This window comes from Sceloporus occidentalis, unplaced genomic scaffold (assembly GCF_023333645.1).
Source record: "Sceloporus occidentalis isolate IW3139 unplaced genomic scaffold, rSceOcc1.0.p SCAF_5, whole genome shotgun sequence".
Taxonomy (NCBI): Eukaryota; Metazoa; Chordata; class Lepidosauria; order Squamata; family Phrynosomatidae; genus Sceloporus; species Sceloporus occidentalis.
Genome location: NW_028316985.1, coordinates 36616677 through 36641058, shown reverse-complemented (window position 1 = coordinate 36641058; position 24382 = coordinate 36616677). Strand labels below are relative to the sequence as shown.

At 39.6% G+C, this 24382-nt stretch overlaps 1 protein-coding gene and 1 long non-coding RNA gene across 5 annotated transcripts in view; one reads left to right on the top strand and one right to left on the bottom strand.

The window, feature by feature from the left end:
- Positions 1 to 1484, bottom strand: part of TNRC6B (trinucleotide repeat containing adaptor 6B) — a 154280-nt gene extending 152796 nt beyond the window's left edge. For 2 of the 4 annotated variants that reach the window (XM_089523662.1, XM_089523663.1), the window contains exon 1: positions 1257 to 1484. In XM_089523662.1, coding sequence (XP_089379788.1) covers positions 1257 to 1475 — 219 coding nt within the window. In that variant the 5' untranslated portion in view covers positions 1476 to 1484. Of the gene's footprint in view, positions 1 to 788; positions 826 to 1252 lie in introns of those variants that run through there. The other 2 variants (XM_089523665.1, XM_089523666.1) reach the window with 2 other exon arrangements.
- A 3139-nt stretch (positions 1485 to 4623) lies between these two features.
- Positions 4624 to 7710, top strand: LOC149311959 (uncharacterized). The gene is made up of 3 exons (XR_016281215.1): positions 4624 to 5041; positions 5608 to 5715; positions 6754 to 7710. It is a non-coding gene; the product is annotated as an uncharacterized LOC149311959 (long non-coding RNA).
- Positions 7711 to 24382: the final 16672 nt, after the last annotated feature.

The window sequence follows — 24382 nt, the reverse complement described above, 5'->3', positions numbered from 1 at the left end:
GTCATCTAGGTCCAAAACACACTGCAGAAATAAATACTCCAGTTTGAGAGCACTTTAACTGACCTGGCTCAATGCTAGGAAATTCTGGAAACTGCCGTTCTGTGAGACATTTAGCCTTCTCTGTCAGAGAGCTCTAGTGCCACAATGAACTACAATTCCCAGATTCCCTAGGACTGAGCCAGGGAAGGTAAAGTGGTCTCAAACTGGATTATTTCTGCAGTGTGTTTTGGACCCCAGTGGGTTTATATGGCTGAGCTAGGATTCAAACCCTGCTCTCCAGAGTCATAGTCCAACGCTCAAACCACAACATTACATTGGCTGTGCTTTGCTGTAGATTCCCAATCTCTAGTCCTCCAAGTGTTTCTGACTTCAGCTCCCAAAAGCCTCTGCCGTCTTGGCCAGGGGCCTGGGATTCTGGGAGCCCAAGTCCAAAACATCCGGAAGGCCAGAGCCTGGGAACTCCTGCCGTAGATTCTGGCATTTGGCTGCTACTTCTTTGGGACCTGATGAAAATCCATAAGCGCTGGTTCTTTCTATGTCTGCTCTCCATCTGCCTTGTACCTGGAAGGCTCCTTTTCTGCCTCCCCTCCTTCTGCTTCTCCTTTTAAACCATACTGTTCTCTTTTCTACCTTTTTTACATTGTAATGCCGTTCTCTTAAGTCGTACTTTAAACTGTTCTTTGAAACACGTTTATATTTGTAACTGAATTTTGCCCTTTTAATAAGTAATCTGCTTTAATGCATCGCTTTTGTATCTTTGACCCGGAGACCAGGGTTCGATTACCTACTGGGCGACTCTGGGCGAGTCACACTCTCTCAGCCTCAGGGGAAGGCAATGGAAAGCCTCTTCGAAAGAAACCCTGCCAAGGTTCAGCTGAGGGTCGCCCTGAGTGGCTTGAAGGCAGAGAACAAGCAAACAACAAAAATGACATCTTCCCCTGCTCCAAAAAAAAGGGACTCGGAGCAGCCTACAATTTAAAAGGACATTATTATTATTATTATTATTATTATTATTGCTACTATTATTAATTTCATTTATTTTGCCCCCTGCTTCCCCCCAAATAAAACTGGGCCGGGAGCCTTCGCTTGGCTGCCAGTACTGAAGCGCTGAGGGGGTCGTGGAGGCCTCTCTCCTTTTACTCTGAGGAGATGTTTTACCCCTTACGACCCTGCGCTCCTCTTGGCCCAGCGGCGTGGAGGTCCCAATGGCCCCGGGAAAGAGCCCCCGAGGCCTGCCCCGGCCGCCTCTTACCTACAAAAAGCAGCCCCGCCTGCCGCCTCTCCGCCGGCCCTCGTCGTCCTGCCTGGCGCTTTCTTCTCCCGCCGCCGGGGAACCTGAGGCACCGAGACCAAAACAAATGGCGGGAGCGGACGCGGCGGCAGCGGCAACGACCACCAGAAAAATAAACTTTCGTCGTCGTTTTCGTCGCCGTCGTCGCCTCACTCCCTCTGGAGGGGCACGAACCCAAACACATCGAAGCCCCGCCCCTGCTGCCGCCCCATTGGACAGCGCCTCAGTAACGTCGCTGTTCACTGGCTATCCTGCCTAGCCGTCATACGACGGCCCGCCCCTTTTTTCTCCCCATCTCTACTGGCCAGCTCTTCGAAAGCTTCACGAGCCATTGGTGGAGAGCGCTGTTCGTCAAACGAAACTCCTCCTCTTGGGTTTCATGGCGATATTTGCAGGGCATGTAGAAACCATCCTGGCTCCCTATTGGTTCTCTGAGGCACGTTTTTAACTCGACACTCGTTCGCACGCCCCAGGCCTCAGCCTTGTCTCTCATTGGCTATGAATGCTGTCCGTCAGCATAAAAAACAAATTTTCCCCACCTACTCTGTCTCATACTCTGACGCGATTGGCTGGTTATTTCGTCACTATGAAGTATTAATCCCGCCCACGGAATAGGACCCGCAATAAATGTTGAGGGGTTCTTTTTTTAATTCCTCAGGCGCATGCGCAATTGAGCTGTGTTTGCTTTGTTATTGACTGCCCCTTTAGAAGGCCTGAGTTGAAGCTCGCGCTAGTCCACAGGTCTTTACGTCATGCGTGCCCCGTTCTTTATTATTCCTATGTATAATCCCAACTCACATTCGACATTTTGGCCAGGATTAGGGCTAGGAAACATTACTATCTTCCTCCAGCCTCCATTTCCCTCAGTTAGCGTTCTCAGTGGCCATAGTACCTGGGGTATTCTGGGAGTTGTAGTCCCAAAAATTCACTTTTGGCAAATTCTGAGGTGAATTGAATTTTAGGATGAGTCCACACTGGAGAAATAACCCGGTTTGGCACCGCTTTAACTCTTCTGGCTCAAAGGCTATGGAATTCTGGGAGCTGGAGTTTGTTGTGGCCACAACAAATTCCAACTCCCAGAATTCCATAGCCTTTGAGCCAGAAAAGAGTTAAAGCGGTGCCAAACCGGGTTATTTCTCCACTATGGATGTAGCCTAAGATATATCGCCAAGCTTGGCTTGGACTATAGTGATTTCTATATAGTACAACGTGATTAAATAACACGCGTTAACCCCCCTTTCTCTCTTTATACTTGGAACAGTCTCCTTTTTTCCCCCTTCTCTCCCCCCCATTTTTTTGCTCGCGGTGGTACGGTCTGCGCAGCCGCAGTACTAAATTCTCTGCGCAGTTGGGAGGGGGCGTGCGCGGGGTGCCCGTTGGCGAGGCCCCGCCCCCGCACGTGGCCGATAGAGGGCTCCACGTGACGGTTGTGAGCCGTTGGGGTGCTGCGCGCGCAGCTTTCCCTGGCCACCCCCCACACTCTCAAGAGCTGCTGCTTACTAGTAATAACTAGGCTCCAGTCAGGGTTTTTAACACTGAGCTTTGGAGTTATGTATTCTGGAGCCTTCCATAAAAATGTAGGAGGGCGTGGCCAAAACAAAACCTTGAAAACACTCACAGAAATATAACCAAAATAAATGTATAAATAAAATAAATATAAATAAAATATGTATTTTTGTCATTGTTAAAAAAAGGTTCTTCTAACAGTTCTTTAATAATAAGATAAAAACAATTTCTTGTTTCTTGGTCGTGCTTTTATTAAAATGGAGAACCTTGTGAAAGTTGGGAATGGAGTCTGTGTCCTAGAAAAAGAGGACCTGTTCCAAAATACACGTTAAAAACACAGAAATAAATAAATTCATACTTCTTAAAAGTGGAGGACATTTTGGAATTTCCTCCTGGACAGAAGGCTGATATGTAGGACATGCCCTAGAAAAGGAGGACGTCTGGTCACCCTGTTCCAAAATAAAAGCTAATTCACCCACAGGGATATAAATTCATACTTCTTAGTCATGCTAAAAATGGCAGACATTTTGGAATTTCTCCTGGACAGAAGGTTGAAATTGCCCTGGAAAAGGAGGACATCAGGCCACCCTGTATCACAGCCAACAAGATTACCTGCCCCTTATAAACTAGCATGCCTCTGTGTGTTTTATGCACAGAATACTCAGAGGTTACGTAACCTACATTGGCTGGTATCAGCGTGCACACAGTGTTTTTAATTTATTTTTGTTTTGGCAGCAGTGTAATAGCGCCTGACAGTATGTTGTCCTGAGCTTCCTAGACAGTTACTGCTGCGAATAGTGTAATGTGAGGTGGTTGTCGTCGTCGACAAGTTGTTTATGATTTATGGTGACCCTGTCATGAGGTTTTCTTGGCAAGATTTGTTCAAAGGAGGTTTGCCATTGCCTTCCCCTGAGGCTGAGAGAGTGTGACTTGCCCAAGGTCACCCAGTTGGTTTCGTGGCTGAGCTGAGAATCAAACCCTGGTCTCCAGAGCCATAGTCCGGCACCCAAAGCATCACAGGATGTGTAGCTGCACAATTCTACACTGCAGAATTAATGCCGTTTTGACACCGCTTTAACTGACATGGCCTCGTGCTATGGTATTCTGTGATTTGTAGTTCTGTGAGATATTTAGCCTGTTCTGTCTCTGGTGCTATAACAAACTACAAATCCCAGGATTCCACATGATGGAGCCATGACAGTTAAAGCAGTGTCAAGCTGCATTAATTCTGCAATGTGGCAGCAGCCTATAGATTGGTGTTGTCACTACAAATGACATTCGCCACCCCCCACCCCCCTTTTTCTGCTTTGCTGCATGTGCCACAATGTCCATTGAGGTTGAGCGGGTGGGCAGAGCCCACACTAAGATGTCTCTGGCTGCCCTCTGCCAACATACACCGTTCACCTTTCAGGGGGAGGACATACTTTGTCATTTACTTTTTAAGCAACTACAAAAATTTAGAATTCGAAGATATAGCTGTGTTAGTCTGTGGAATCAGTATGTAGAGAGATCTTGTAATACCTTTGAGATTCACTGAAAGAAAGAAGTTGGCAGCATGAGTTTCCCTAGACTTCAGTCTACTTCCTCAGGTGCATTTGGTGGAGTGGAATGCCATAGGTATGTGAGAATGTCAATTTAATTCAAAATTCTTTGGGTATGGAAATGAACTAGAAAGGTAGATTGGAAAGAGAAACAGCAAAATTGGAATTCATGCATGCTGAGGGACGGTAGTTTATGGATGAATTCCAATTTTGCTGTTTTTCTTTCCAATCTATTGTAATTCATTTCTATACCAAAAAGATTTTGAATTTGAATGAACACCTGTGGCATATATATGTCTGTTCCTGGCTTCCACTCCACCAAAAGCATCTGAAGAAGTAAACTTTAGCCACATCATGAGAAGGAACGAACGACTCACTGGGAAAAAACAGTAATGGTAGGAAAGGTGGAGGGAAGCAGAAAGAGAGGAAGGGTGCATGCTAAATGGATGGACTCTATTAAGGAGAGCAAGAGTATGAGTTTACAGGACCTGAGAAGAACAGTGGAGCATAGGGGGTCTTGGAGATGTCTCCTCTACAGGGTCGCCATGGGTCGAGTTCGACTCGAGGGTGGATAACAACAACGATTATATAATAGCAAAATCAAGGCTGGTTTTTTTTTGGTGTGCGTGTGTGTGTTAAAAAACTTTAAGCTGCAGATGGTTGAAACTTTGGATAAAGAATCTGTGGAGATGGAGAGCCAAAGGTACTATTGAGAAAAATAATTAAGACTGATCATAAATTGGTGTGTGCTGAGAGGTAAAGTTTTGATTTGGATTATATTGAAGCTATATTAATATTTTACCAGATAAGATCCTACAGGAAAGAAAGAGTTAATAGAAAAACAGAGAAAGGAATGCTATTTCCTAAGTAGCAGACTAAACATTGTGGAGACAGCATGAGAACAGAAGAGGAAAATGAAAAATGTTTTTGGTTGAAAGAGCAAAACTGTAAAGCAAAAAGTGTTGAGGGCAGAAGTAGAAAAGAGTACTCTTATAATGGTGCTTAAAGATCAGGAGGACATATTGCAAAGAGAATTTTTATTTTATAAAATGATAAATCATTGGTATTTAATGCCTGATATGATTTCTAAAACGTATGAAGGTTCTCCAAATCTCTTGGAAATGTAAATGGAAAGAAGGGACCTTTTTTATATGTGGTGGAATGATGATGTAGCAAAGAAATTTTGGACTAAGATACATGATGCAGCATATAAGATTTTAAAATTTAAAATTCAATCCAGCCCTGAACTTTTTCTGCTTTGACTGATAGAAGAAAACAGAGAAAAAGAACAAGGAAGAACCATTCAGTATATGATAAAAGCAGCTAGATTAATCTATGCACAAAAATGGAAAGAAGAAATTGCCCTGACAGAAGAAGGTTGGTTATTAAAATTATATGACCTTGTAGAAATCGACAAATTGACTAATCCTATAAATGGGAAAAGTTTAGATGGTTTTTAAAAATATTTGGGTATTACTGACTGACTTTATAAATCAGGAATGAGACAATTTACTAACTATGGGATCTGATATTTAATATTATGTTAATAGATAGGAGTATGATTTGGGAAATTTTAGGAATTAGATGGTGATATTTTTTGTTTAATAATTGAGGGAGAGGCTTTGGTGATAAATCTTAACCATATTCTGGCAAGTTAGAAATGGTTGCTTCACTTGTTTATTTTGTGTGTGTGTGTGTGTTTTGCAGTTATTTTGGGGTAGTTTGGTAGGGAGGCAGGAAATTAGTTATGTGAGTTACCCTTATATGTTGTTTTAAGAGGAGAGAGAGATTTCTTATTTTTTTATTTTTGTTACATGTTAATAAAATACTTAAAAACTGATTTAATTTAAAAATGAGATTTATAGATGTCATGAAACTTGTTGCCTTCAAGCCTGTTGAAACTTGGGGACACACTTTTTGTGTTGTTGCCTTTGAAGAATGTTCAAAAACTTTGGCTGTTGCAAAGAACTGCAGTCGGAATGTTAATCAAGGCTGGTTACAAGGAGCATACACTTTTCCTTCCTTGCAATAGCTCCACTTGTTGCCATTTAGTTTCTGGGCACATTTCTCCCTTCATCAGCTTGACTGTGTGTTCAGATCTTCCGTGGAGGCCTTTCTCTCTTCCCACAGCTTCACACGTACAACTAGTGGGAACACATGAGAGGTCCTTCTCAGAGGCTGCTCCCAGACTCTGGGACTCCCTTCTTTGAGAAATTAGACTGGCACCCTCTTTCCTATCCTTTCGTAGGCAGGTGAAGACTGTTCTGCTTTGGCAGGACTTTGTGGGCTGAATGCTCAGGGAGAAGGGGCCTTTAATGTGCTGTGCAGTTCTTTTTAATGATTATGCTTGTAACTGCTTTAATTTTATTGGTAGTTTATATTTTAACTTTAGTATGATGTAATTTTTAATTATAGATCAAAGGCCCTCCCTCCATTCCAACCACCACTGCACTGGCCTTGGAGGGAAAGAAGAACCAGCAGCATCTGTACTGGATCCCTTTTCCCACTGCCATTCCCTTCTACTTTTGTGTCCTGTCCTTTTCAGATTGTAAGCCTGAGGGTAGGCAACTGTATAGTTAACAGTTTGTAAGCTGTTCTGAGAGCCTTTGTGGCAGAAGAGCGGGGTATAAATACTCTAAATGACTATGAAGTCGAAGGCTTTCATGGCCACATAGCCCAAAAAACCCACAAAAATCTAAATGAATAATTTGTTTTAACTTTTGTAAGCTACTATGATGATGGTGATGATTGGTAATAATAATTATAATAATATTAAACAGAAAGTCTCCAAGGCACAATTGGTTATCAGGACCTTCAAAAGTATTTTTTGCTGTCTTAAAGTTGCCTTTCCCCAACCTGAAGTTATTTCCCCAGATGTACGGAGCCTGTGGTTGCTAAGAATCCAACACATCTGGAAACTACAATTTCACTTACTCTGCAAATACCTTGTTTGTTTAAGTTTACTAAAAAGTGCTAAAGGCTTGTAAATAATTGTCCATTTTGTGTTAGTCGCTGCCTATAAAGAACAGTCACAGAATCAAAGGTGGAGAATGCCTAATCAGAAAAGTTTTGAGTGCTTCTGAGCATGTACAAAACATTTTTTTCTGCCAATCTAATCACCACATTCTCTTTGTCTCCCTGTTAAGTGTTTGTCCTCTTTCTCTCCCTCAAGAAGTGTTATCAACATTTTTGCATGCAGCCCCAAAAATCCCAAATGCAGTTTGTGGCATCTCCAGTTTAAAAGATTTCTAACAAACACATTATTCCCTGCACTCATCTTACTTTAATACTTTTTATCTAAATCTATTACCTTTGTACTGTAAGGATAATAAAACAAACTCATGTTTGAACCGTTTGTTATCTGTCACTCACATGACACGTGTTAAATGTTTATAGCAAAGGTATGGGAAAGAATCCAAGTAGCCCAGCCAGGAACTGATTGGTAAAGCAACCCAAAATATCTACTTTGTCAAGTAATGCATCACATTAATGTCCCTAATCAGAATTTGTGGATTCAATACTTTGAGTCGCTGCTATGTCACAAATATGCAGGTTGTATTTCACTTGGTCTTGACTGAAAATATAACAAAATAATGTTCACAGTGAACTTTAGTCCTGATATATATCTAGTTAAAGAGTGTATCTTATTATTGTATGTCCTCCAGTCAGATTTGCAATTTGCCATTGCCTTCCAGTGGGTTTCCATGCCTAAGCAAAGATTCAAACACTGGCCTCTCAGCCCAACACTCACACCACAATACCACACTGGTTCTCAAAGACCATACCTACTGACCCAGATTTACATAAATAATAAAGACAAGTTATAATGACAGACTGTAATTTTCCTCTTTATTGGTAAATAACTTACCTGCAGACCCAGATAAGCAATAATACTTTAATGAGAGGTTGGAAAATACCAGAACCCAGGATAAAATAATGAAGCTTAATGGTGGGAATTCATATACATAAAGTACTTCACATTCATAGCTTGGAAAATCATAGCTTTTGGACTATGGCTTCCAGAATCCTTTTGTTAGACTCTTCCACTCACTGAGAGATTATAGGAATTGTAGAGAGCTGGTGTTGTGGTTTGAGCATTGGGCTATAACTCTGAAGACCAGGGTTTGAATCTGCACTCAGCCATGAAAACCCATTGGGTGAACTTGCATAAGTCATACTGTCTCAGTCTCAGAGGAGGGCAAAGGCAAACCCCCTTTGAACAATTTTTGCCAAGAAAACCCCATTATAGGTTTGCCTTAGAGTCACAACCCTCAATGCAACTGTTCAAAGTCTTGTGTAAGGAGAACTACTATAATAATCAATGCTACTATACCAAAGGGGAATTACTATAATCAAATAATCAAACAACAAAAAAGAAAGAAATCTCTTCTATAAGATCCAAGAAATCAAAGGGAAATTTAAACCAAAAGTGGGGATGCTCTACAGTCAGCAAGGGAACACATTACATGACTAAATAAAAATATAAAGATGATGGAAAGAATACATGGAATAATTATATGAAAGGGTGACACATTAAGTTGAGGAAGAACATATGAAGATGAACCCACAGTTTTTTAAAAATACTTTTTATTAAACAGTTTAAAAACAGTTTTAGAAAGTGAAGTAGAAGCTGAACTCAAAGTACTTGGGAGAAATAAATAACCAGGAAGAGATGTTCACAGAGCCAGAATTTACTCTAGTTCTAACTAAAATCTGTCAACAAATATGGAAAACAAAAGTTTGACTCACGGTTTAGAAACACTCAATATGCTTTCCAATCCCAAAGAAAAGAGATTGCAGTAACCACAGGACAATTACATTGAATTCACATGCAAGCAAAATGATGCTCAAAACCCTACAACAATGTGTCCCGTTCATAGGATTGCAATAAGTGAAAATTGGCTTAACAGTGATTAACAACAACAACAACAAAGGTACAATAGGAAAAAGTATAATGCTGCATTAAAGGTGGATAGACTCAAATCAAGGAAACCATATTTGAGTTTGCAAGATGTAGGAAGGCTGTTAGTATCTCTTGGAGGTCTCTCAATCATAGAATCACTGTATGTTAATACTGAGGGACAGAACAGACAGGCCAAAATAAAGCTGCTTCGAGCCACTTTAGAGATATGTTGTTTAAATGACACATGCATGTTAAGAGGCTAGAAGCTGCACCAAAGCTGCGCTCTAGTCCTTAGAACTGGAGTGTGGCTTTGGCATGGCTTCCGGCCTCTTAGGACACATGCAGCATTTAAACAGCATACCTCTAAAGTGACCTGAAGCAGCTTTATTTGGGCCAGTCTATTTAGGCCCTGAAGTTAAAATCCTGAATAATTATCGGCCAGTCTCTAACATTCAATTTTTGGGCAAAGTTCTGGAGTCTGTGGTGATCTCCCAGCTCCAAGATGTTAGCAGCCTGTTTATGATAGGGTAACTTGGAAATCTCTCATTCATAGGGTCACCATAAGTTGAAATGGCCTTGATGGCAGTTAACAACAATCTGTTTTGCAGAATCCTTATCAGCGCTTAACAAATAAATACGGCTAAAACACAGAGGCACAACAGAAAATGTATCACTGAATCCCACAGTTCACCCAAATCAATAAAAACAACAGGGAAACCAGACTAGTGATTCCAAATGGGTCTAGCAATCATTTACTTTTGATCAATGAAAATACTCCAGTAACCCATTTAATGTATCTAGTGCTTGTTCAAGTATATTGCTGGACTCAGTGGAATCCATTTCAGTTGTTAATGTTTACCCTAGAAGAAGAGTTAAGGAGACAACCTTCTCTCAGGGCTCATCCTGCCATTGGGCAGATTGATACAGCTGTTTCAGGAAGCTGATATGGGGTGTCATGAAAAGGCAGCAAAGGTTGAACTTAATGCCATTACACTTCACCTGAAAGAATATTCACCTTAAGTATTCTTAATGGAAATCCAATAGAAAACATCTCTTATGCATTATGGCCAGAATCCTGTTGGGGCACTATGGTAGTGTAAAACAATACTTTCTCAGTGTTTGATCAATGTTGTCTTCCAGAAGCACACACGGCCCCCTCACTTTTGATTTAGTAGGTAGAAAACTAATTGTTGAACAACGAATGGTCATTCCCCCTTTGTATAATTGTACAACTCTGTCACTCAGTGTATGTGTTGTTATGCATCTTCAAGTTGACTCTAACTTATGGAGACCCTATCATTGGGTGTTTGCCATTGCCTTCTTGTAAGGCTAAAGGAATGACTTGCCCAAGGTTACACAGTGGGTTTTATGTTTGAGCAAGGATTACAGTCTTGGTCTCCTATAGTCCTTGTCCAACACTAAGACTACTACACCATTCCAGTTAGACTACAGTAAAAGCATATACGGTAGGTCTTTGGCCTATATACTCTATTGAAGAGTCTACTATAAGTCTGGATGGTGATAAGTCGGAGACAGAAAGATGCCTTGCAGTCAGATTTCAATTTCTTCTCTGAACTGTTTTCTCACACATAACTGAGAAGAATTGCATACCTTCCAACTGTTCTGAATTGGCAGAGACAGTCCAATTAATCTTCTGTCACTTCTTCAGCTGTTTTGAAAATGCTCACTCACTCCTCCTCCTGTTTGTCTGCACATAACTTCAGTTGCTGTAAACGAATTCAGAGTGAAAAAGTAGTTTGCATTCAACTAACTGCAGGAGAGTGTGAGAGGAGAGGGGGAATCTTGCCCTTCCCAGCTGTCTCATGCAAAAGCAGATTGTTGCAGTGAATACTGTCTTTTGCCATTTTGACAACACACTGATCTTACTTGGCCACATGTGTTTTGGTTTCCATCTGTGAAATGAAGCGTACGAAATCATGCTACCTTTCCCCTCTCATAAATGGAACCTACCTGCTTTCTTCTTCTTTGGGCTAAGAAAGTGTTTTGTTAAGGTCCATTTGAGCATGCACTATCCTTGTTGATTAATTTGCAATTCTGTACCTGAATATTTCTGCTCATACTGCCAGTAGTTTGGACATGAGTCCTAATAAAATAAATCATTACTGTACTTCTGTGTTTTGTTTTTGTTTAAACATGGAGAGAAATAAATGCTTCCTTTAGCCACTGTGTGTCACTATCACACTGGTGAATAGTTGCTGTGCTGGCCAAATTATTGGTGTTAACCCAATTTAAACTTCATGTGAAACCAGCAGACCTTACATTAAGTTACCACTGAATCACCACAAAATAGGGGGACAGGAGGTTTATAGCACAGTGTTCAAGAAAGAGTAGAATGAACCACTTTCCTAACCAAACCACATTTTGTTTAAAAAGAAATAACTGAATTGTCCTGTTAATTTGATTCTGTGCCATGATATATGCTATTATCTGTCCCACCAGAAGAATTCCTTTATGTTAAGAATTATAGCTGTAATTGGATAGACTCCATGTGTCTACTCCAGTGAACATATACCAGTAAATCATTAATTTTGGTCCATCCACTATTATCAGTTATCAGTGAAGTTTGAACTAACCACAGCACAGGATGTATTGTAATGTAATATGGTGTAATATAATGTAAAATATACATATAATTTAAATTAGATGTCCTTTAAGGATATGGATCTTAATAACTTGTGAACTCCTGGTGTTTAAAGCTTCTGTATGCATGGAAAGCCCGTACAAAATGTGTTAAACCCAAATATTTTTTTGCTAATTATATAAAATTATTTATATGCTTTATAGCAAATTGTATATAAAATATGCTAGACTGAAAACTGGAAAGGGCTTCTGTGCCTTAATGGTTGTGTAGAAGAGGAAATTTCAGTGTTGATTGTTACCTGGTCGTATGACCAGCAACTTTTGCTAGAATTCCCTCTTCTGCACAACCATTCAAGGTACGGGATCCCTCTACAGTTTTAACTCTTGCAATTCTAATTAAGAAATATTTTATTAAGATAAAACTGTATACATATGTATCCATTTTCTAGGAATGATAAGAATTAAAATAGATTATATATTGAGGATGGATATGGACGGCTCCTTATAGCTTAAATATAGACCTGGAGACAGCTTTAGGGCCCAGGTTTTTATATATTCCTTAAGTTTCCTCACTGCTACTAAATTGTTATCATTAGGATGACTTCAACATACAAAGAAAAAAAATGGAGAAAGTATAATTTTTTGCTTCCTACTTGAAGGCGATTAGTTGCCAGGCACAAGCTTTTGAAACAGTCTTTCTGAAATCCTGCAGGTCATTTTTTTGAATTGTTTTTCAAATACTGTTTTATTTGTACACAGTTTTATCAAGTTTAATGTAATGTTTCTTAACAGGGAATGTGTGTGCATTTTAGAAATAAGACAGGCACAATGGTTAGTGTGAGAAGCTTCAGTGAGGCAATATCCCCATGCCTCTGGCTCATAGTATAAATGGGGATGGAGGAGTGATATCCACCACCCCCTACTGAGGTCCTTGTGAAGGTTTACTACTTGAACCACAAGTTTTCCACCAGGTGTGGGGATCTGCCAACCCTCTGCTACCATCAGATGTGAAAGACTTCCACACTTCTCACAGTTACCACCAGGCGTGAAGGCTTTTCCTTGTCCTCACCTCCACCACCAATGTAAGGACCTCCTCCTTTCCTACTGTTATAGCCACCAACTGTGGAGACCTCCTAGATGTCCTCAAGGTACATTTGTGAAGTGTTATGCAACTTATATCCCCATAAGACATCACCACTATTCACTCTTGCCACCATAGACACCTTGACTGAATCCAAGCTTTCTGATATACAGCATTCCCAGAAGCCAAAAGTATATGTATACAAAAACATTACTTTATTAACAGAAGTTGAACATAACAAAGCAGATTAGTTATTTAATATATTTAGAACACACCTCCCTCTCTCTCACACACTCCATCCAGGCTAATTCAGACTCTGTGTGATAAGACATTCAGTGTGATAGGACAGGTGAAGACTTGGAAACTAGCAAACTGCTACAGAGATTTGCAGAAAGCCTTTCCTCTTGCCTTGAACTGGGCCCACCAAAACCAGTGAATTTGGTCCCTCAGTGCCTTCCTGGAGATTACTTCTGAAAACTGGAGATTAAGAGCCAAGCCCTAATATTTTTCAGCCCTGTATAGTCACCATAAGTAAAAGCCAACTTGATGTCAACATCAAGTCTAGATATCAGTGAGAGTAGAATGGTGAGTTGCATATATGCTTCGCTGCCATATTTTCAAGGCAGTCTGGAATCTTAACAAATCCAGAGCTCCAGCTACAAAAATACATGTGAAGAAGACACAGCAATGCTTACACATAAGTAACTCTATACACCTGCATGCAAACATTCCCCTAGGCAGTTCAGAATTGCACTCCAGGAGATATTTTGGCCCAATGCCTGGGTCTAATAAGACAAATCCAGAAAAAAAACATTCAGCTTTATCTTCCAAAAGATTTATTTAAATGCCCCCTCCTTAGATCCCTTTCCTTCCTCTGCATTTATTACTAAACTCCTGGCTCAAAGGTATAATAGCAGACACTTTGGTAAACCAAAGGAAGTAAAGGTCATTTTGTTTCACAGTTGCAGCTTCAAAGCTTCTACAAGACTGAGCATTTCAGCAGAGGTAATTTATAACTGTCTGTCTCAGAGACACAAGTGTGGAATAGATTTCTGTGAAATAGAAATAACTGAATCATTTACAAATTGCTAGAAAATGTACTGCAGAGAATAATAGCATTGGGAAAAAGCAATGGACAAGATGACCCCATGTTTTTCCCCCTCTCCACCTCTAATTTGGATGATTGCTGCAGTTATTCCTAAGCACATTGAATTGGAACCATTTTCTGTTCTTTCAAGGAGCAGCACAATGCCACTAATGATCATGATAAATTAGAGCAACCAATCTTTCTATACACATAGGCCATACTCAGTACAGCAGCTAAGGGTGATCACATTTTGTTTTGACTTGTCTTTCCTCCATCTTTCTACTGCAAGCGTTCAGTACAAGTACCACTGGCAGATGGAGAGAATATGTAGTAGAAGGTTAGAGATGACAGAGCACTCATTTCCCCTGATCATGGTAGAATGTCAAATATCTCAACTGCAAAGCCAATCTTTTTTTTTTTTTTTGGAAGACTGAGTAATGTTCTTGTCAAACGTATAGGCAATATATATCATCTCCCACAGCAATCAAAATCTTTCTGTACTCTTAAGACTTCGCTAATGTCTCAGGAAGAAGAATCGTATGCTTTATGATGGTAGGCCTGGTTCAGTTTCATCCTTACTTTTTATCCTTACTTTTTATAAACTATCATTTGTTTATATTCTCCAATCTGCCTGTATATGAACCTATGGTATAAAACTAAGTTATGTTTTCAATTGGAATTTTGTAATTGTGCTGGCCAAATGGCTGTAATAAAGTTTATTATTATTATTATTATTATTATTATTATACAGAACTTGTACTCATTCCATGCTTTGAAACATATAATTACACAGACCACCAGCATGTGTATGCAGAATAGTTATTTTTTTTTGGGGGGGGGGGATGCTTAGGACTTCTGAAAAGGTAATTGAAAGTACTGTTTGTGGGCAATTTGGGGTCTGTTCAGCTGAAAAGGTGCATAAAAACTAGGATAAGATTTTTAAAAAATTGTTTGAGGGAAATGGGGGCTTGGAAAAATGGGGTGGGGCTTCAGGGTAGTAAAAATGGGGCTCATCTACTGCATATGGCCTACAGGACTCATTTTCTTTATTCCTGATGTATGTCCCCATTCCCAGATCCTTAGATAGACTGCCACAATAGCTATATAGCTTGCCAAGACCCTAGGAGGAGTCAGAATGAAAGCATTGTGAACTTGTCGACAGTACCACCCAGCATGAACCAGAGGAAACAGTGGTAGGACACTTTCATTGCTATATAAAAATAGCAAAACAGAGATCTACTGTTGCAACACAAGTTTTTACCACAGAAAAGGAAGGATTGTGGCAATGGATACAAGCTTTAATTTTTCACTGAAATCCTTTGAAGAGAGAATAGGAAGCATCTTTTCATCCCACTTTGGCACTACAGAATAACAGAGACAAGTCTGATCACACCCTCTCCCAAAAACAAGTGTATTGATTTCTTCTAGGAGAGTGGTCAGCATTGGAGTACATCCAATATGAGGTACTAGACTCTTGTATCTAGAGGTGCATGTGCTGATTTATCCTTTCAAAACATTGGTCAGAACCACAAGTGCATTGTGATGGAGTTCCATGTCTAGTTAAATAGAAGGATAAAATCTGTCCCTCAAAGAAGGGTGTTGGAAACATGGAAAATTGTAAACAGAGGGAATTAATTTAAGGGCTATATAGTCAGAGCTGCCATTAAGATGAGTCTAATGTATTTCATTTTATATGAATCAGTTGTAGTTTTTTTTTTCTCTGTAAAATTACAGAGGCTGAAGAAGACTGCAAGGACTGCTGATTACTGGTGAAAAGTTATGTGATTCATACCATGACAAACCAGGACTACTTTCTTTAAGGTGCCGAGGAAGATGAATCATAGAATCATAGAGCTGGAAGCAACCAGTTGAAATGGTTTGTTTTGCAGTACAAATATGTTCTGTATTATAAGGACATCTTTTCCCAATCTGTAGTTCCAATTTTGAGCCAATGTGGTATAGTGATTTGAGTGTTGGGTCACTGGAGACCAGGGTTCAAATCCTTGCTTATGTATGTATGTGTGTGTGTGTGTGTGTGTGTGTGTGTATGGTTTTTTGTTTTTTTTTGTACTTCTGCCTTATTTCTTTTCTGCCCATGTCCTATTTTTGTCTTGTCTCTGTGACTGATGTGTGATTGTAATAAGGTTGACTGGCTGATAATCATTAGGGCCTTTTAGCCAACAAAAGGGCATGCAAGGACATATGCAAGAGATATATAAAGTCATGGGTGGTGTGGAGAAGGCAGACAGGGAGAAGCTTTTCTTCCTCTCCCATAAAGCTTGAATCTGGAGTTTGAATCATTTAGGACAGATAAAAATACTTCACAAAGTGCTGAGTTAAACTGAGGAATTCACAAGTGTTGTGATTTCTTACTGTTTGGCTGTAAGATTGGATGAGTTCACAGAGGTTATCAATACTAATACTCAGGATGGTTACATGCCACCTCTTGTATCAGAAGCAATTGCTGGTGAGCATGATATGCAGGGTGTGGTGGCATTATCTTCCTGGTGGGCTTCCTATGAGCCACTGATTCCCCATTATGTGAACAGAATATTGACTGGATAGGCCTTTGGTCTGGTCCAATATGGTTCTTCTTATAGTTCTTTCATTCTACAAGTCTGTGTATCTTATTAGAATTATGCAAACCAGACCAACAATTGTCTGCAACCTGCCATGTAACTAGATCAAATAGACCAAAAGAAAGCATAGATAAATAACCATTAGCTTAAAATGAGGAATCTGCCAGCATGTAGGCCTTTATATGTTGAGGAGGTTTAGGCAGGAGCCTTAATTTATATACTTATTTAAGATATTTCTATATCATCTCCCAGTCTACAAGGACTTCTGAGGCAATAAACAAATAGTTGCTATCCCAGCCCTGAAATTTGCAGGAAGCCAGGCTAGGGAGAAAAGTGCCTCAAATGGCAGAGCACATGGAGGTAAGCCAAGGTATGGGGTTGGTATGAAAAAATTCAGCTATCCTTACCTGCATTTTATCTTTTGTTTACAGAACATTTGAAACTCCTTCCTCTGTGAAAGGTTGGACACATAAACAAAGAAATCAAATTGTCCCAGTTAAATCTATTTTTTAAAAATAACATGGAAACTGATGGAATTAACAAGACAGTTGTACCCACACAGACTAATTATCTGCCCAAACAACTGAAAGCATATCTGGCCCACCATCCATTGTAAATATCCCAATTTCTTTATAAGAAGTAATGTCAGGATCCAAAGGCAATCAATAAAAAAGGACTAGATAGCCACGTTTTATTTATAAATTACAAAGGATGTTTAATACATTTTGAAAGATGATATCATATCAATGAACATGGTCTCTTTAAACACAGAACATTACTTATCTGTAATATAAAATGTATTGGTTGTGACTCTAAGGCACATGTATACACTGAGTAACAAGTATGTTTATGCAAAACAAAAGCAGCACAGTGTTAATGGAGTGACTCCACCACAGGGTTTTTGTTGCCAGCAACATACATTCAAGTATCTTTAAGGCACAACCAGCTCAGGAACTATTACGCAATAAAGGAAAGCAATAAAGGGCAAAAAGGAAGAGATAGATCCCTGGTTCAACAAAATCAACAGCATTACTTCACTGCAACTTCCTCTACTTAGAAGGGCAAAATCATTTTTCAGCTAAGTGCTAAATAGTTTTCCAGTGCAAAAGCCACAAGTCATTAAATGATTGTGTCATGGCAGGTTTTTAAAAAGAAAGCTATACATTAAACACATTGGCAATACACATATGTTAAATGTTCAGCCATGGAGCAATTTCCATGCACCCCACCTGTCTGATCTTAAGACAAGAATACAAGCACCACCAGGAGATGCGTAGCTGTCACAATGTGATACATGATGCAAGCTAAAGGGTTTCTTGTGTCATGTTACCTTTTGATTTCCATGCTTCCAGCTTCATATTTCAGCACTAGAGCAAAAGCATAGCAGACTCTTGTGCAGACCAGATTCTTCCTGAGAGACAAACTGAAAGCCTTATGAACTATTTCATTAACAAGAGGAATGGCATGTAAATCTATTTCTTGGGCTGCTGCTACAAATTTCTCAAAAGTCATGAATATAAAATACACAGAGCAGGCTGTAATCAATCATAATAATTCCCTGCCTTCCCTCTTTACACATTCCTAAAATTATAAGAACATAAGAATAATGCTGATCAGATCAAAGGTCGATCTTGTCCAGCATTTTATTTACATAAGCTGCATCTGCACTGCAGAAATAATCTAGTTTGACACTGACTATAAAGGCTCAACACTATGGAATTCTGGGAATTGTAGTTTGTTGTGGCACCAGAGCTTTCTAAAAAAGGTTCAAAACACACTGCAGAAACATTTCCTATAGTCATTGGTTCAAAACACAATGCAGGAACAATCCAGCTTGAGACTGCTTTAACTGCCTTAGCCCAATGCTAGGGAATTCTGGAAATTGTAGTTTGTTGTGGTACCAGAGCTCTCTGACAGAGAAGGCTAAATGTTTCACAAAACTACACTTCCCAGAATTCCATAGCATTGAGCCAGAGCTATTAAAGCAATCTCAAACTGGATTATTTATGCAGTGTATTTTGGACCATAGAAGGTTAAATGTTTTACAAAATTACAATTCTGGGAATTCAATAGCATTAAGTCATGGAAATTAGTGTAAAATGTTAGTGTGGATTATTTCTGTAGTGTGGACACAGTAACAGTGATCCACTAGATCACAATGTGAAACTCAGAAGGACATGAATGCAACAGCACATCCTACTTGTGTTTCACAGCAGTTGATATTCAGATGCCTGCTTCCTCTTACATTGGAGGCTCATTAATAACTACTGGGAGTCTTGTCCACCATTCATTTATCTAATTCTCTGTCAGTGGTAATTGCCAGTTTTATCTTCAGTGTATGCAAGTCAGTCCAAAACAGGGAACACTTTCATTTTGCCAGAAATAGTCTGAGCAAAATCTAAGCTGACAATAGTGGGGGAAAAAAGTTTTAGTTGTTAAAGAAGAGAATTGATATTAAAAACTACCAGAGTGGAAGAAAGCAAATACACTAGACATTACATGAAATCCAGAAAGTGTGGAAAGAAATGTTAAAAAGCAAAACCCTGTGTAATGAGACTGAGATTAGACAGAACAGATCAGGCATAGAGAAACCATCATAATGACCCACTAAAATATGTTATTGAAAAAAAAAGCAATAATAATACATTCAGTTTGGGATGGAGTGGGGAGACAATGCAACATAAATTCTTATTAACACTGTATTGTGTTTGGCTCAGTTATACACAACAGGACAATTTTCTTTTCTGACAATAATCCCATTGTAGGGAAAAGAGTATAGGATGTAGTGCAAGTATCTATTTTGCTGAGCATACATGAGTCAATAACAAATGTGTGCAGCAAGTTCTCAACTCATGGTCTGTGTATACATAATGGAACATTCTGTTCTTCAGGAATGAAGAAACAAAGCATCTGAGAAAGTAGAGTGAAGTCTACGAAAGCTCATGCTGCCAACTTTTTTCTTTCAGTTAGTCTCAAAGGTGCTACAAGATCTCTCTACATACTTATTCCCCTGAGTTAGTTATTTTAAAGGTAACTGTCTTATGTTAAATCACACATTTTGTCCATTTAGTTCATTATTGTTTATTAATTTGGCTCTCTAGTGCTCTCTAGCATCATCATCATAATCACCTACCAGCTGAATTTCTTTCAACAAAAGATGCATGGAAGTGAACTAGGATGTTCTTCATGCAAAGGAGGTGCTCCAATGTCAAGCTTCTGTCTCTCCTGAAAGTGCATGAAACAAATTCTCCTTATTATTAAGCATGACAATGCAGATAGGATGAAAGGCTTGATACTACGGTAGTCTGTTTACTGTAGGCTATTTTGGTTGAGTGAACTATCCAGATGTTAGTAAGAACTTCACCATGCATCTATGCAGTTGAAGTAATGCTTGTTTGTATAAGGACACAGATGTCCAAAGGACAATTTGTGTGACGCATTTGTGTCAGCTTTGGATGCACTTCAGATTTAATAATAATAATAATAATTTGTTTTATTTATATACCGCTATTCCAAAGATCATAGCGGTGAACAGCAGGTAAGCTAATTAGCAAGTAAGCTAATTTGCCCCCAACAGTCTGGGTACTCATTTTAGCGACCTCGGAAGGATGCAAGCCTGAGTCGAGCTTGGGCCCTTTTGCTGGTCTTGAACTCACAACCTTGTGGTTTTGAGTAAATGGCTGCAGTACAGGCATTTAACCACTGCGCCACCAGGGCTCCATTTGACATTTTTCTTACATGTATTCGCTTTCTAACATGATAGCATAAACATATCATATATCTGGTTACTGGCATGTTTATGCTTGAAGCTGCTCATGGAGAAGGTAGGTTATAGGTGCGTACAGATGAATATAATGTCCAGTGTGGAAAGCTTGTTTGTTTTACTAAAATACAAACCTTCTCTTCTGGAATAAATTCAAGTGAAACCAGTATAGTGCACTTACAGAAAAAACAGCTGTACTCTACATAGCAGCACTTTTTATTATTTATTTATTTATTTAGTGTATTTATACTCCACTCTTCAGCCAAAAGGCTCTCAGAGCAGCTTATAAATTGTTAATTAGACATTTGGCTGGGAATATTTTTATATATAGGAATATAAAAGTGCCTTATATAGAGTTATGATCACATAATGAATTTATTACTGTAAAAGGCAAAGAGAATGTGGCAGATTGTAATAGGTGGACTGGAGTGTGTTGTCAGCTGCTGATTGGAGGAAAGGAAACTGTATTGAGACCAAAGTTGTATATAAATTTGTGCCAGCCTTAGATCTGGGACCTTGGCAACAGCACCCTTGAGTGCTCAAGTTTTTGTTTGGTTTCTTGCTTTGTTAAAATAAAACCAATATCTTGGACCAGAACTGTGTGGTTATTCCCTGTGAGTCCAGCTGAGGATGCACCTTATGGAGGCAAAGGTGACACCACTAATTGAACTGCCCCTCCCTTACCCATTTTTCAATATTCTAAAAATTGATTTGTTTTTTAAGAAATGAGGCCAGTGTTGGTGTAATATGCCTTTAAATCACAGAAAAATATTTTGATTTACTGAATGGTGACTCACAGCCAACATTCTCATAGCAGTGGACCTTTCCAATGGTTGGAATAGAAAAGACTTCACCTACAATATGTACAGGTACACATCAGATATAGTTAGTTTATTTAAAAAAATAGCCTTTTAAATATACATGTATTAAAATGTTTTAATATGCACATTTCCCCCCATAAAGCCAGGCTTGGGTAAAACTACTGGCACATTCAAACAGGCTACAATTTTAAGGAGGCTAGGGCAATTTCCAAGTAAGTGCCATGAATTCCAGCAGAGTGAAGGCAGAGGTTGTTGCTCTTACTACCATAGTCATATTGATAGCTTTTCAAAGTGATACAGTGTCACTTGGCAGTTCAACATACTGCATAAAATATGCAGCTGTTACTGAATGCTGCTTCTCAGAATATGGATAGAAGAACAATACAATTTTATTTCCATTTTTATAGATTGCTGATCTCCATGCCATCAAGTATAACTTGCCATTCTGACACTAGAAGAGAATAAGGTGCAATGAACAGCTTCCTGGCAAAGTACAGCAAGTACTCATCATAGTGTTAAGGCTAAATAAACATTAAATAGTAGTAATTAACTGATAATTACTTAACACACCCCTAGCCTTTCAAAACTGTAATCAATTGTTGTGTCCCCTTGTTATACAGACCAGAACTGCAAACAATGTAAGTGACATTTGGTTCTGGATGTACTGCTGAACACTTGTAATCTGTGCTGAAGCCTGCAATTCCCTTTCTCTCTCTCTCTCTCTCTTTGCTGATTAGTATTCTATAATAGCAGACATGACACAAAAATGCAGATAGACTCTGGTAGGACTATAAACAGAAAGATACAGTTTAAGGCACTATAAAGCTTTAATCTGATCTATAAGATAGCTGATTGGAAGACAAATTTCTTTATACTGAATATACTGCCATGGTTGCCTTAGTTGATGACCTCCGTCTGGCCACCGACAGGGGAGATATAACTCTGTTGGTGCTCTTGGACATCTAAGCGGCCTTCGATACCATGGTATCCTTCTGGAACGCCTGGGAGAATTGGGTATCGGGGGCACTGTGCTCCAGTGGTTCTGGTCCTATCTCTCGGGAAGGTTCCAGATGGTGAAGCTGGGGGACAGCTGCTCTCGTAAAAGAGAGCTTACATCGGGCGTCCCTCAGGGCGCCATTCTGTCCCCCATGCTATTTAACATTTACATGAAGCCGCTGGGAGAGATCATCCGGAGCCATGGAGCGCGGTGTTATCAGTACGCTCATGACACCCAGATCTCTCCATGTCTCCGACTGATACAGTGACTAAGGATGGCATCTTTCCTCTGGACGCCTGCCTGGGGGCAGTAATGGGCTGGATGAGGAAAAACAAACTCAGACTGAATCCAGAGAAAACAGAGGTTCCCCAAGTCCGGGCAGGGAAATTTGTCATCCTGTCCTGGACGGGGTCAAACTTCCCCTAAAGGACACAGTTCGTAGTTTGGGAGTACTCCTGGATCCACCTCTGCAGTTATCATCTCAAGTAGATGCGATGGCCAGGAGTGCTTAGTACCAGCTTCGGCTGATACGCCAACTACGTCCCTGTCTGGACCGAAAGGACCTCGAAAATGTAGTACATGCACTGGTAACCTCTTGTTTGGATTTCTGCAACGCGCTCTACATGGGGCTACCTTTGTATCAGGTTCAGAAACTTCAATTGATTCAAAATGCTGCAGCCAGTTTGATTACGGGGACAGCTAGATCTGACCACATAACACCCGTTTTAAAATCTCTTCACTGGCTGCCAATCCGTTTCCGGTCCCAGTACAAAGTGTTGGTTATCACCTTTAAAGTCCTAAATGGCTTGGGCCCGGGTTACTTGAGGGAACACCTCTCCCTGCATAATCCACCCCGCACTGTCAGAACAACAGGTACATTATTACTCAATCATCCTAAGGTGAGATTGGCGACTACCCATCAAAGGGCTTTTACAGCAGTAGCTCCTTCTTTGGAATGCCCTACCAGAAGCGATCCGCCTCAGTGGAACGGTTGAGGCCTTTAAAAAGGCATTAAAAACCTACCTCTTCTTACAAGCTTATCCTCCCAATTCCTTGTAATAAAAGTCTTCCCCTACTGACTATGATGTATATATACCTGGGATTTTCATATTTTTGAATTGTATGTTTTTAGATAATTGACATTGGATCGTAACTCGTATTAATGTGTGTTAAATAGTCTTAATGTGCCATTTTATTTTTATTGTACCTATTTTATATGCTGTACACCGCTTTGATCTTAGGAAAAGCGGCCTATAAATAAACAATTTTATTATTTTATTTATTTTTTATTATTTAAACCCGTGGGGCTTGTATAAAGCAGTACGAATCTCTCCTGGATTTTTGCTCTGACAACTTTAATAATTTCACCTCTGTCATTAGGCACTTCAATCATTAAATCATATAGGCCTGTTACAGACAGCCAAAATAAAGCTGCTTCGAGTCACTTTGGAGGTATGGTATTTCAATGATACATGCGTCCTAAGAGTCCAAAGGCCGCACCAAAGCCACGCTCCAGTCCAAAGGACTGGAGTGCAGCTTTAGTGAAGCTTCCAGACTCTTAGGACTCATGCATCATTGAAATATCATACCTCCAAAGTGACTCGAAGCAGCTTTATTTTGGCTGTCTGTAACAGGCCATAGAAACATGCATATACCTGAAGAAGGATAAATATAATAAAAATTAAGTGACATAGACAAGACCAACCACTTTATTGTAACATAACTTCCACAGATTATTCTATGGACAGTCCATCAGATATATGCAGTTTTAGCCAAAATTTCAAGGTTTATACTACATGGATGGGAATAGGATTATAGACAGTAAGATCAGAAGGAAAGTAAATATAATTATGCTCACAGTGAGAATTGTATTGATACTGTCCATTCATCAAACTGTTTCTGACTTTAGTGAATGCCCAGTGTTGATAATGTCACTGCCATATTGTTATTTTCTGCATTTAAGTTTCCTTTGATTTCACTGTCTACAATCCCACTCAAAGCCATGTGTACTCAGCTAACCCCGAAATTCTGGGTAATACTTCATCAGGCTAATCAAATGCTAATAATAAAGTGGTCTAATCAATTCCATGAAAATGCATGCTATAATAAATTTGTTATTTTTAAGGTGCCAGAAGACTCTGTTGTTTTTTGCTTCAACAGACAAACGTGGCTATCTCTTTGGTAATTACACATGTTTTTGTAAAAGCCAATC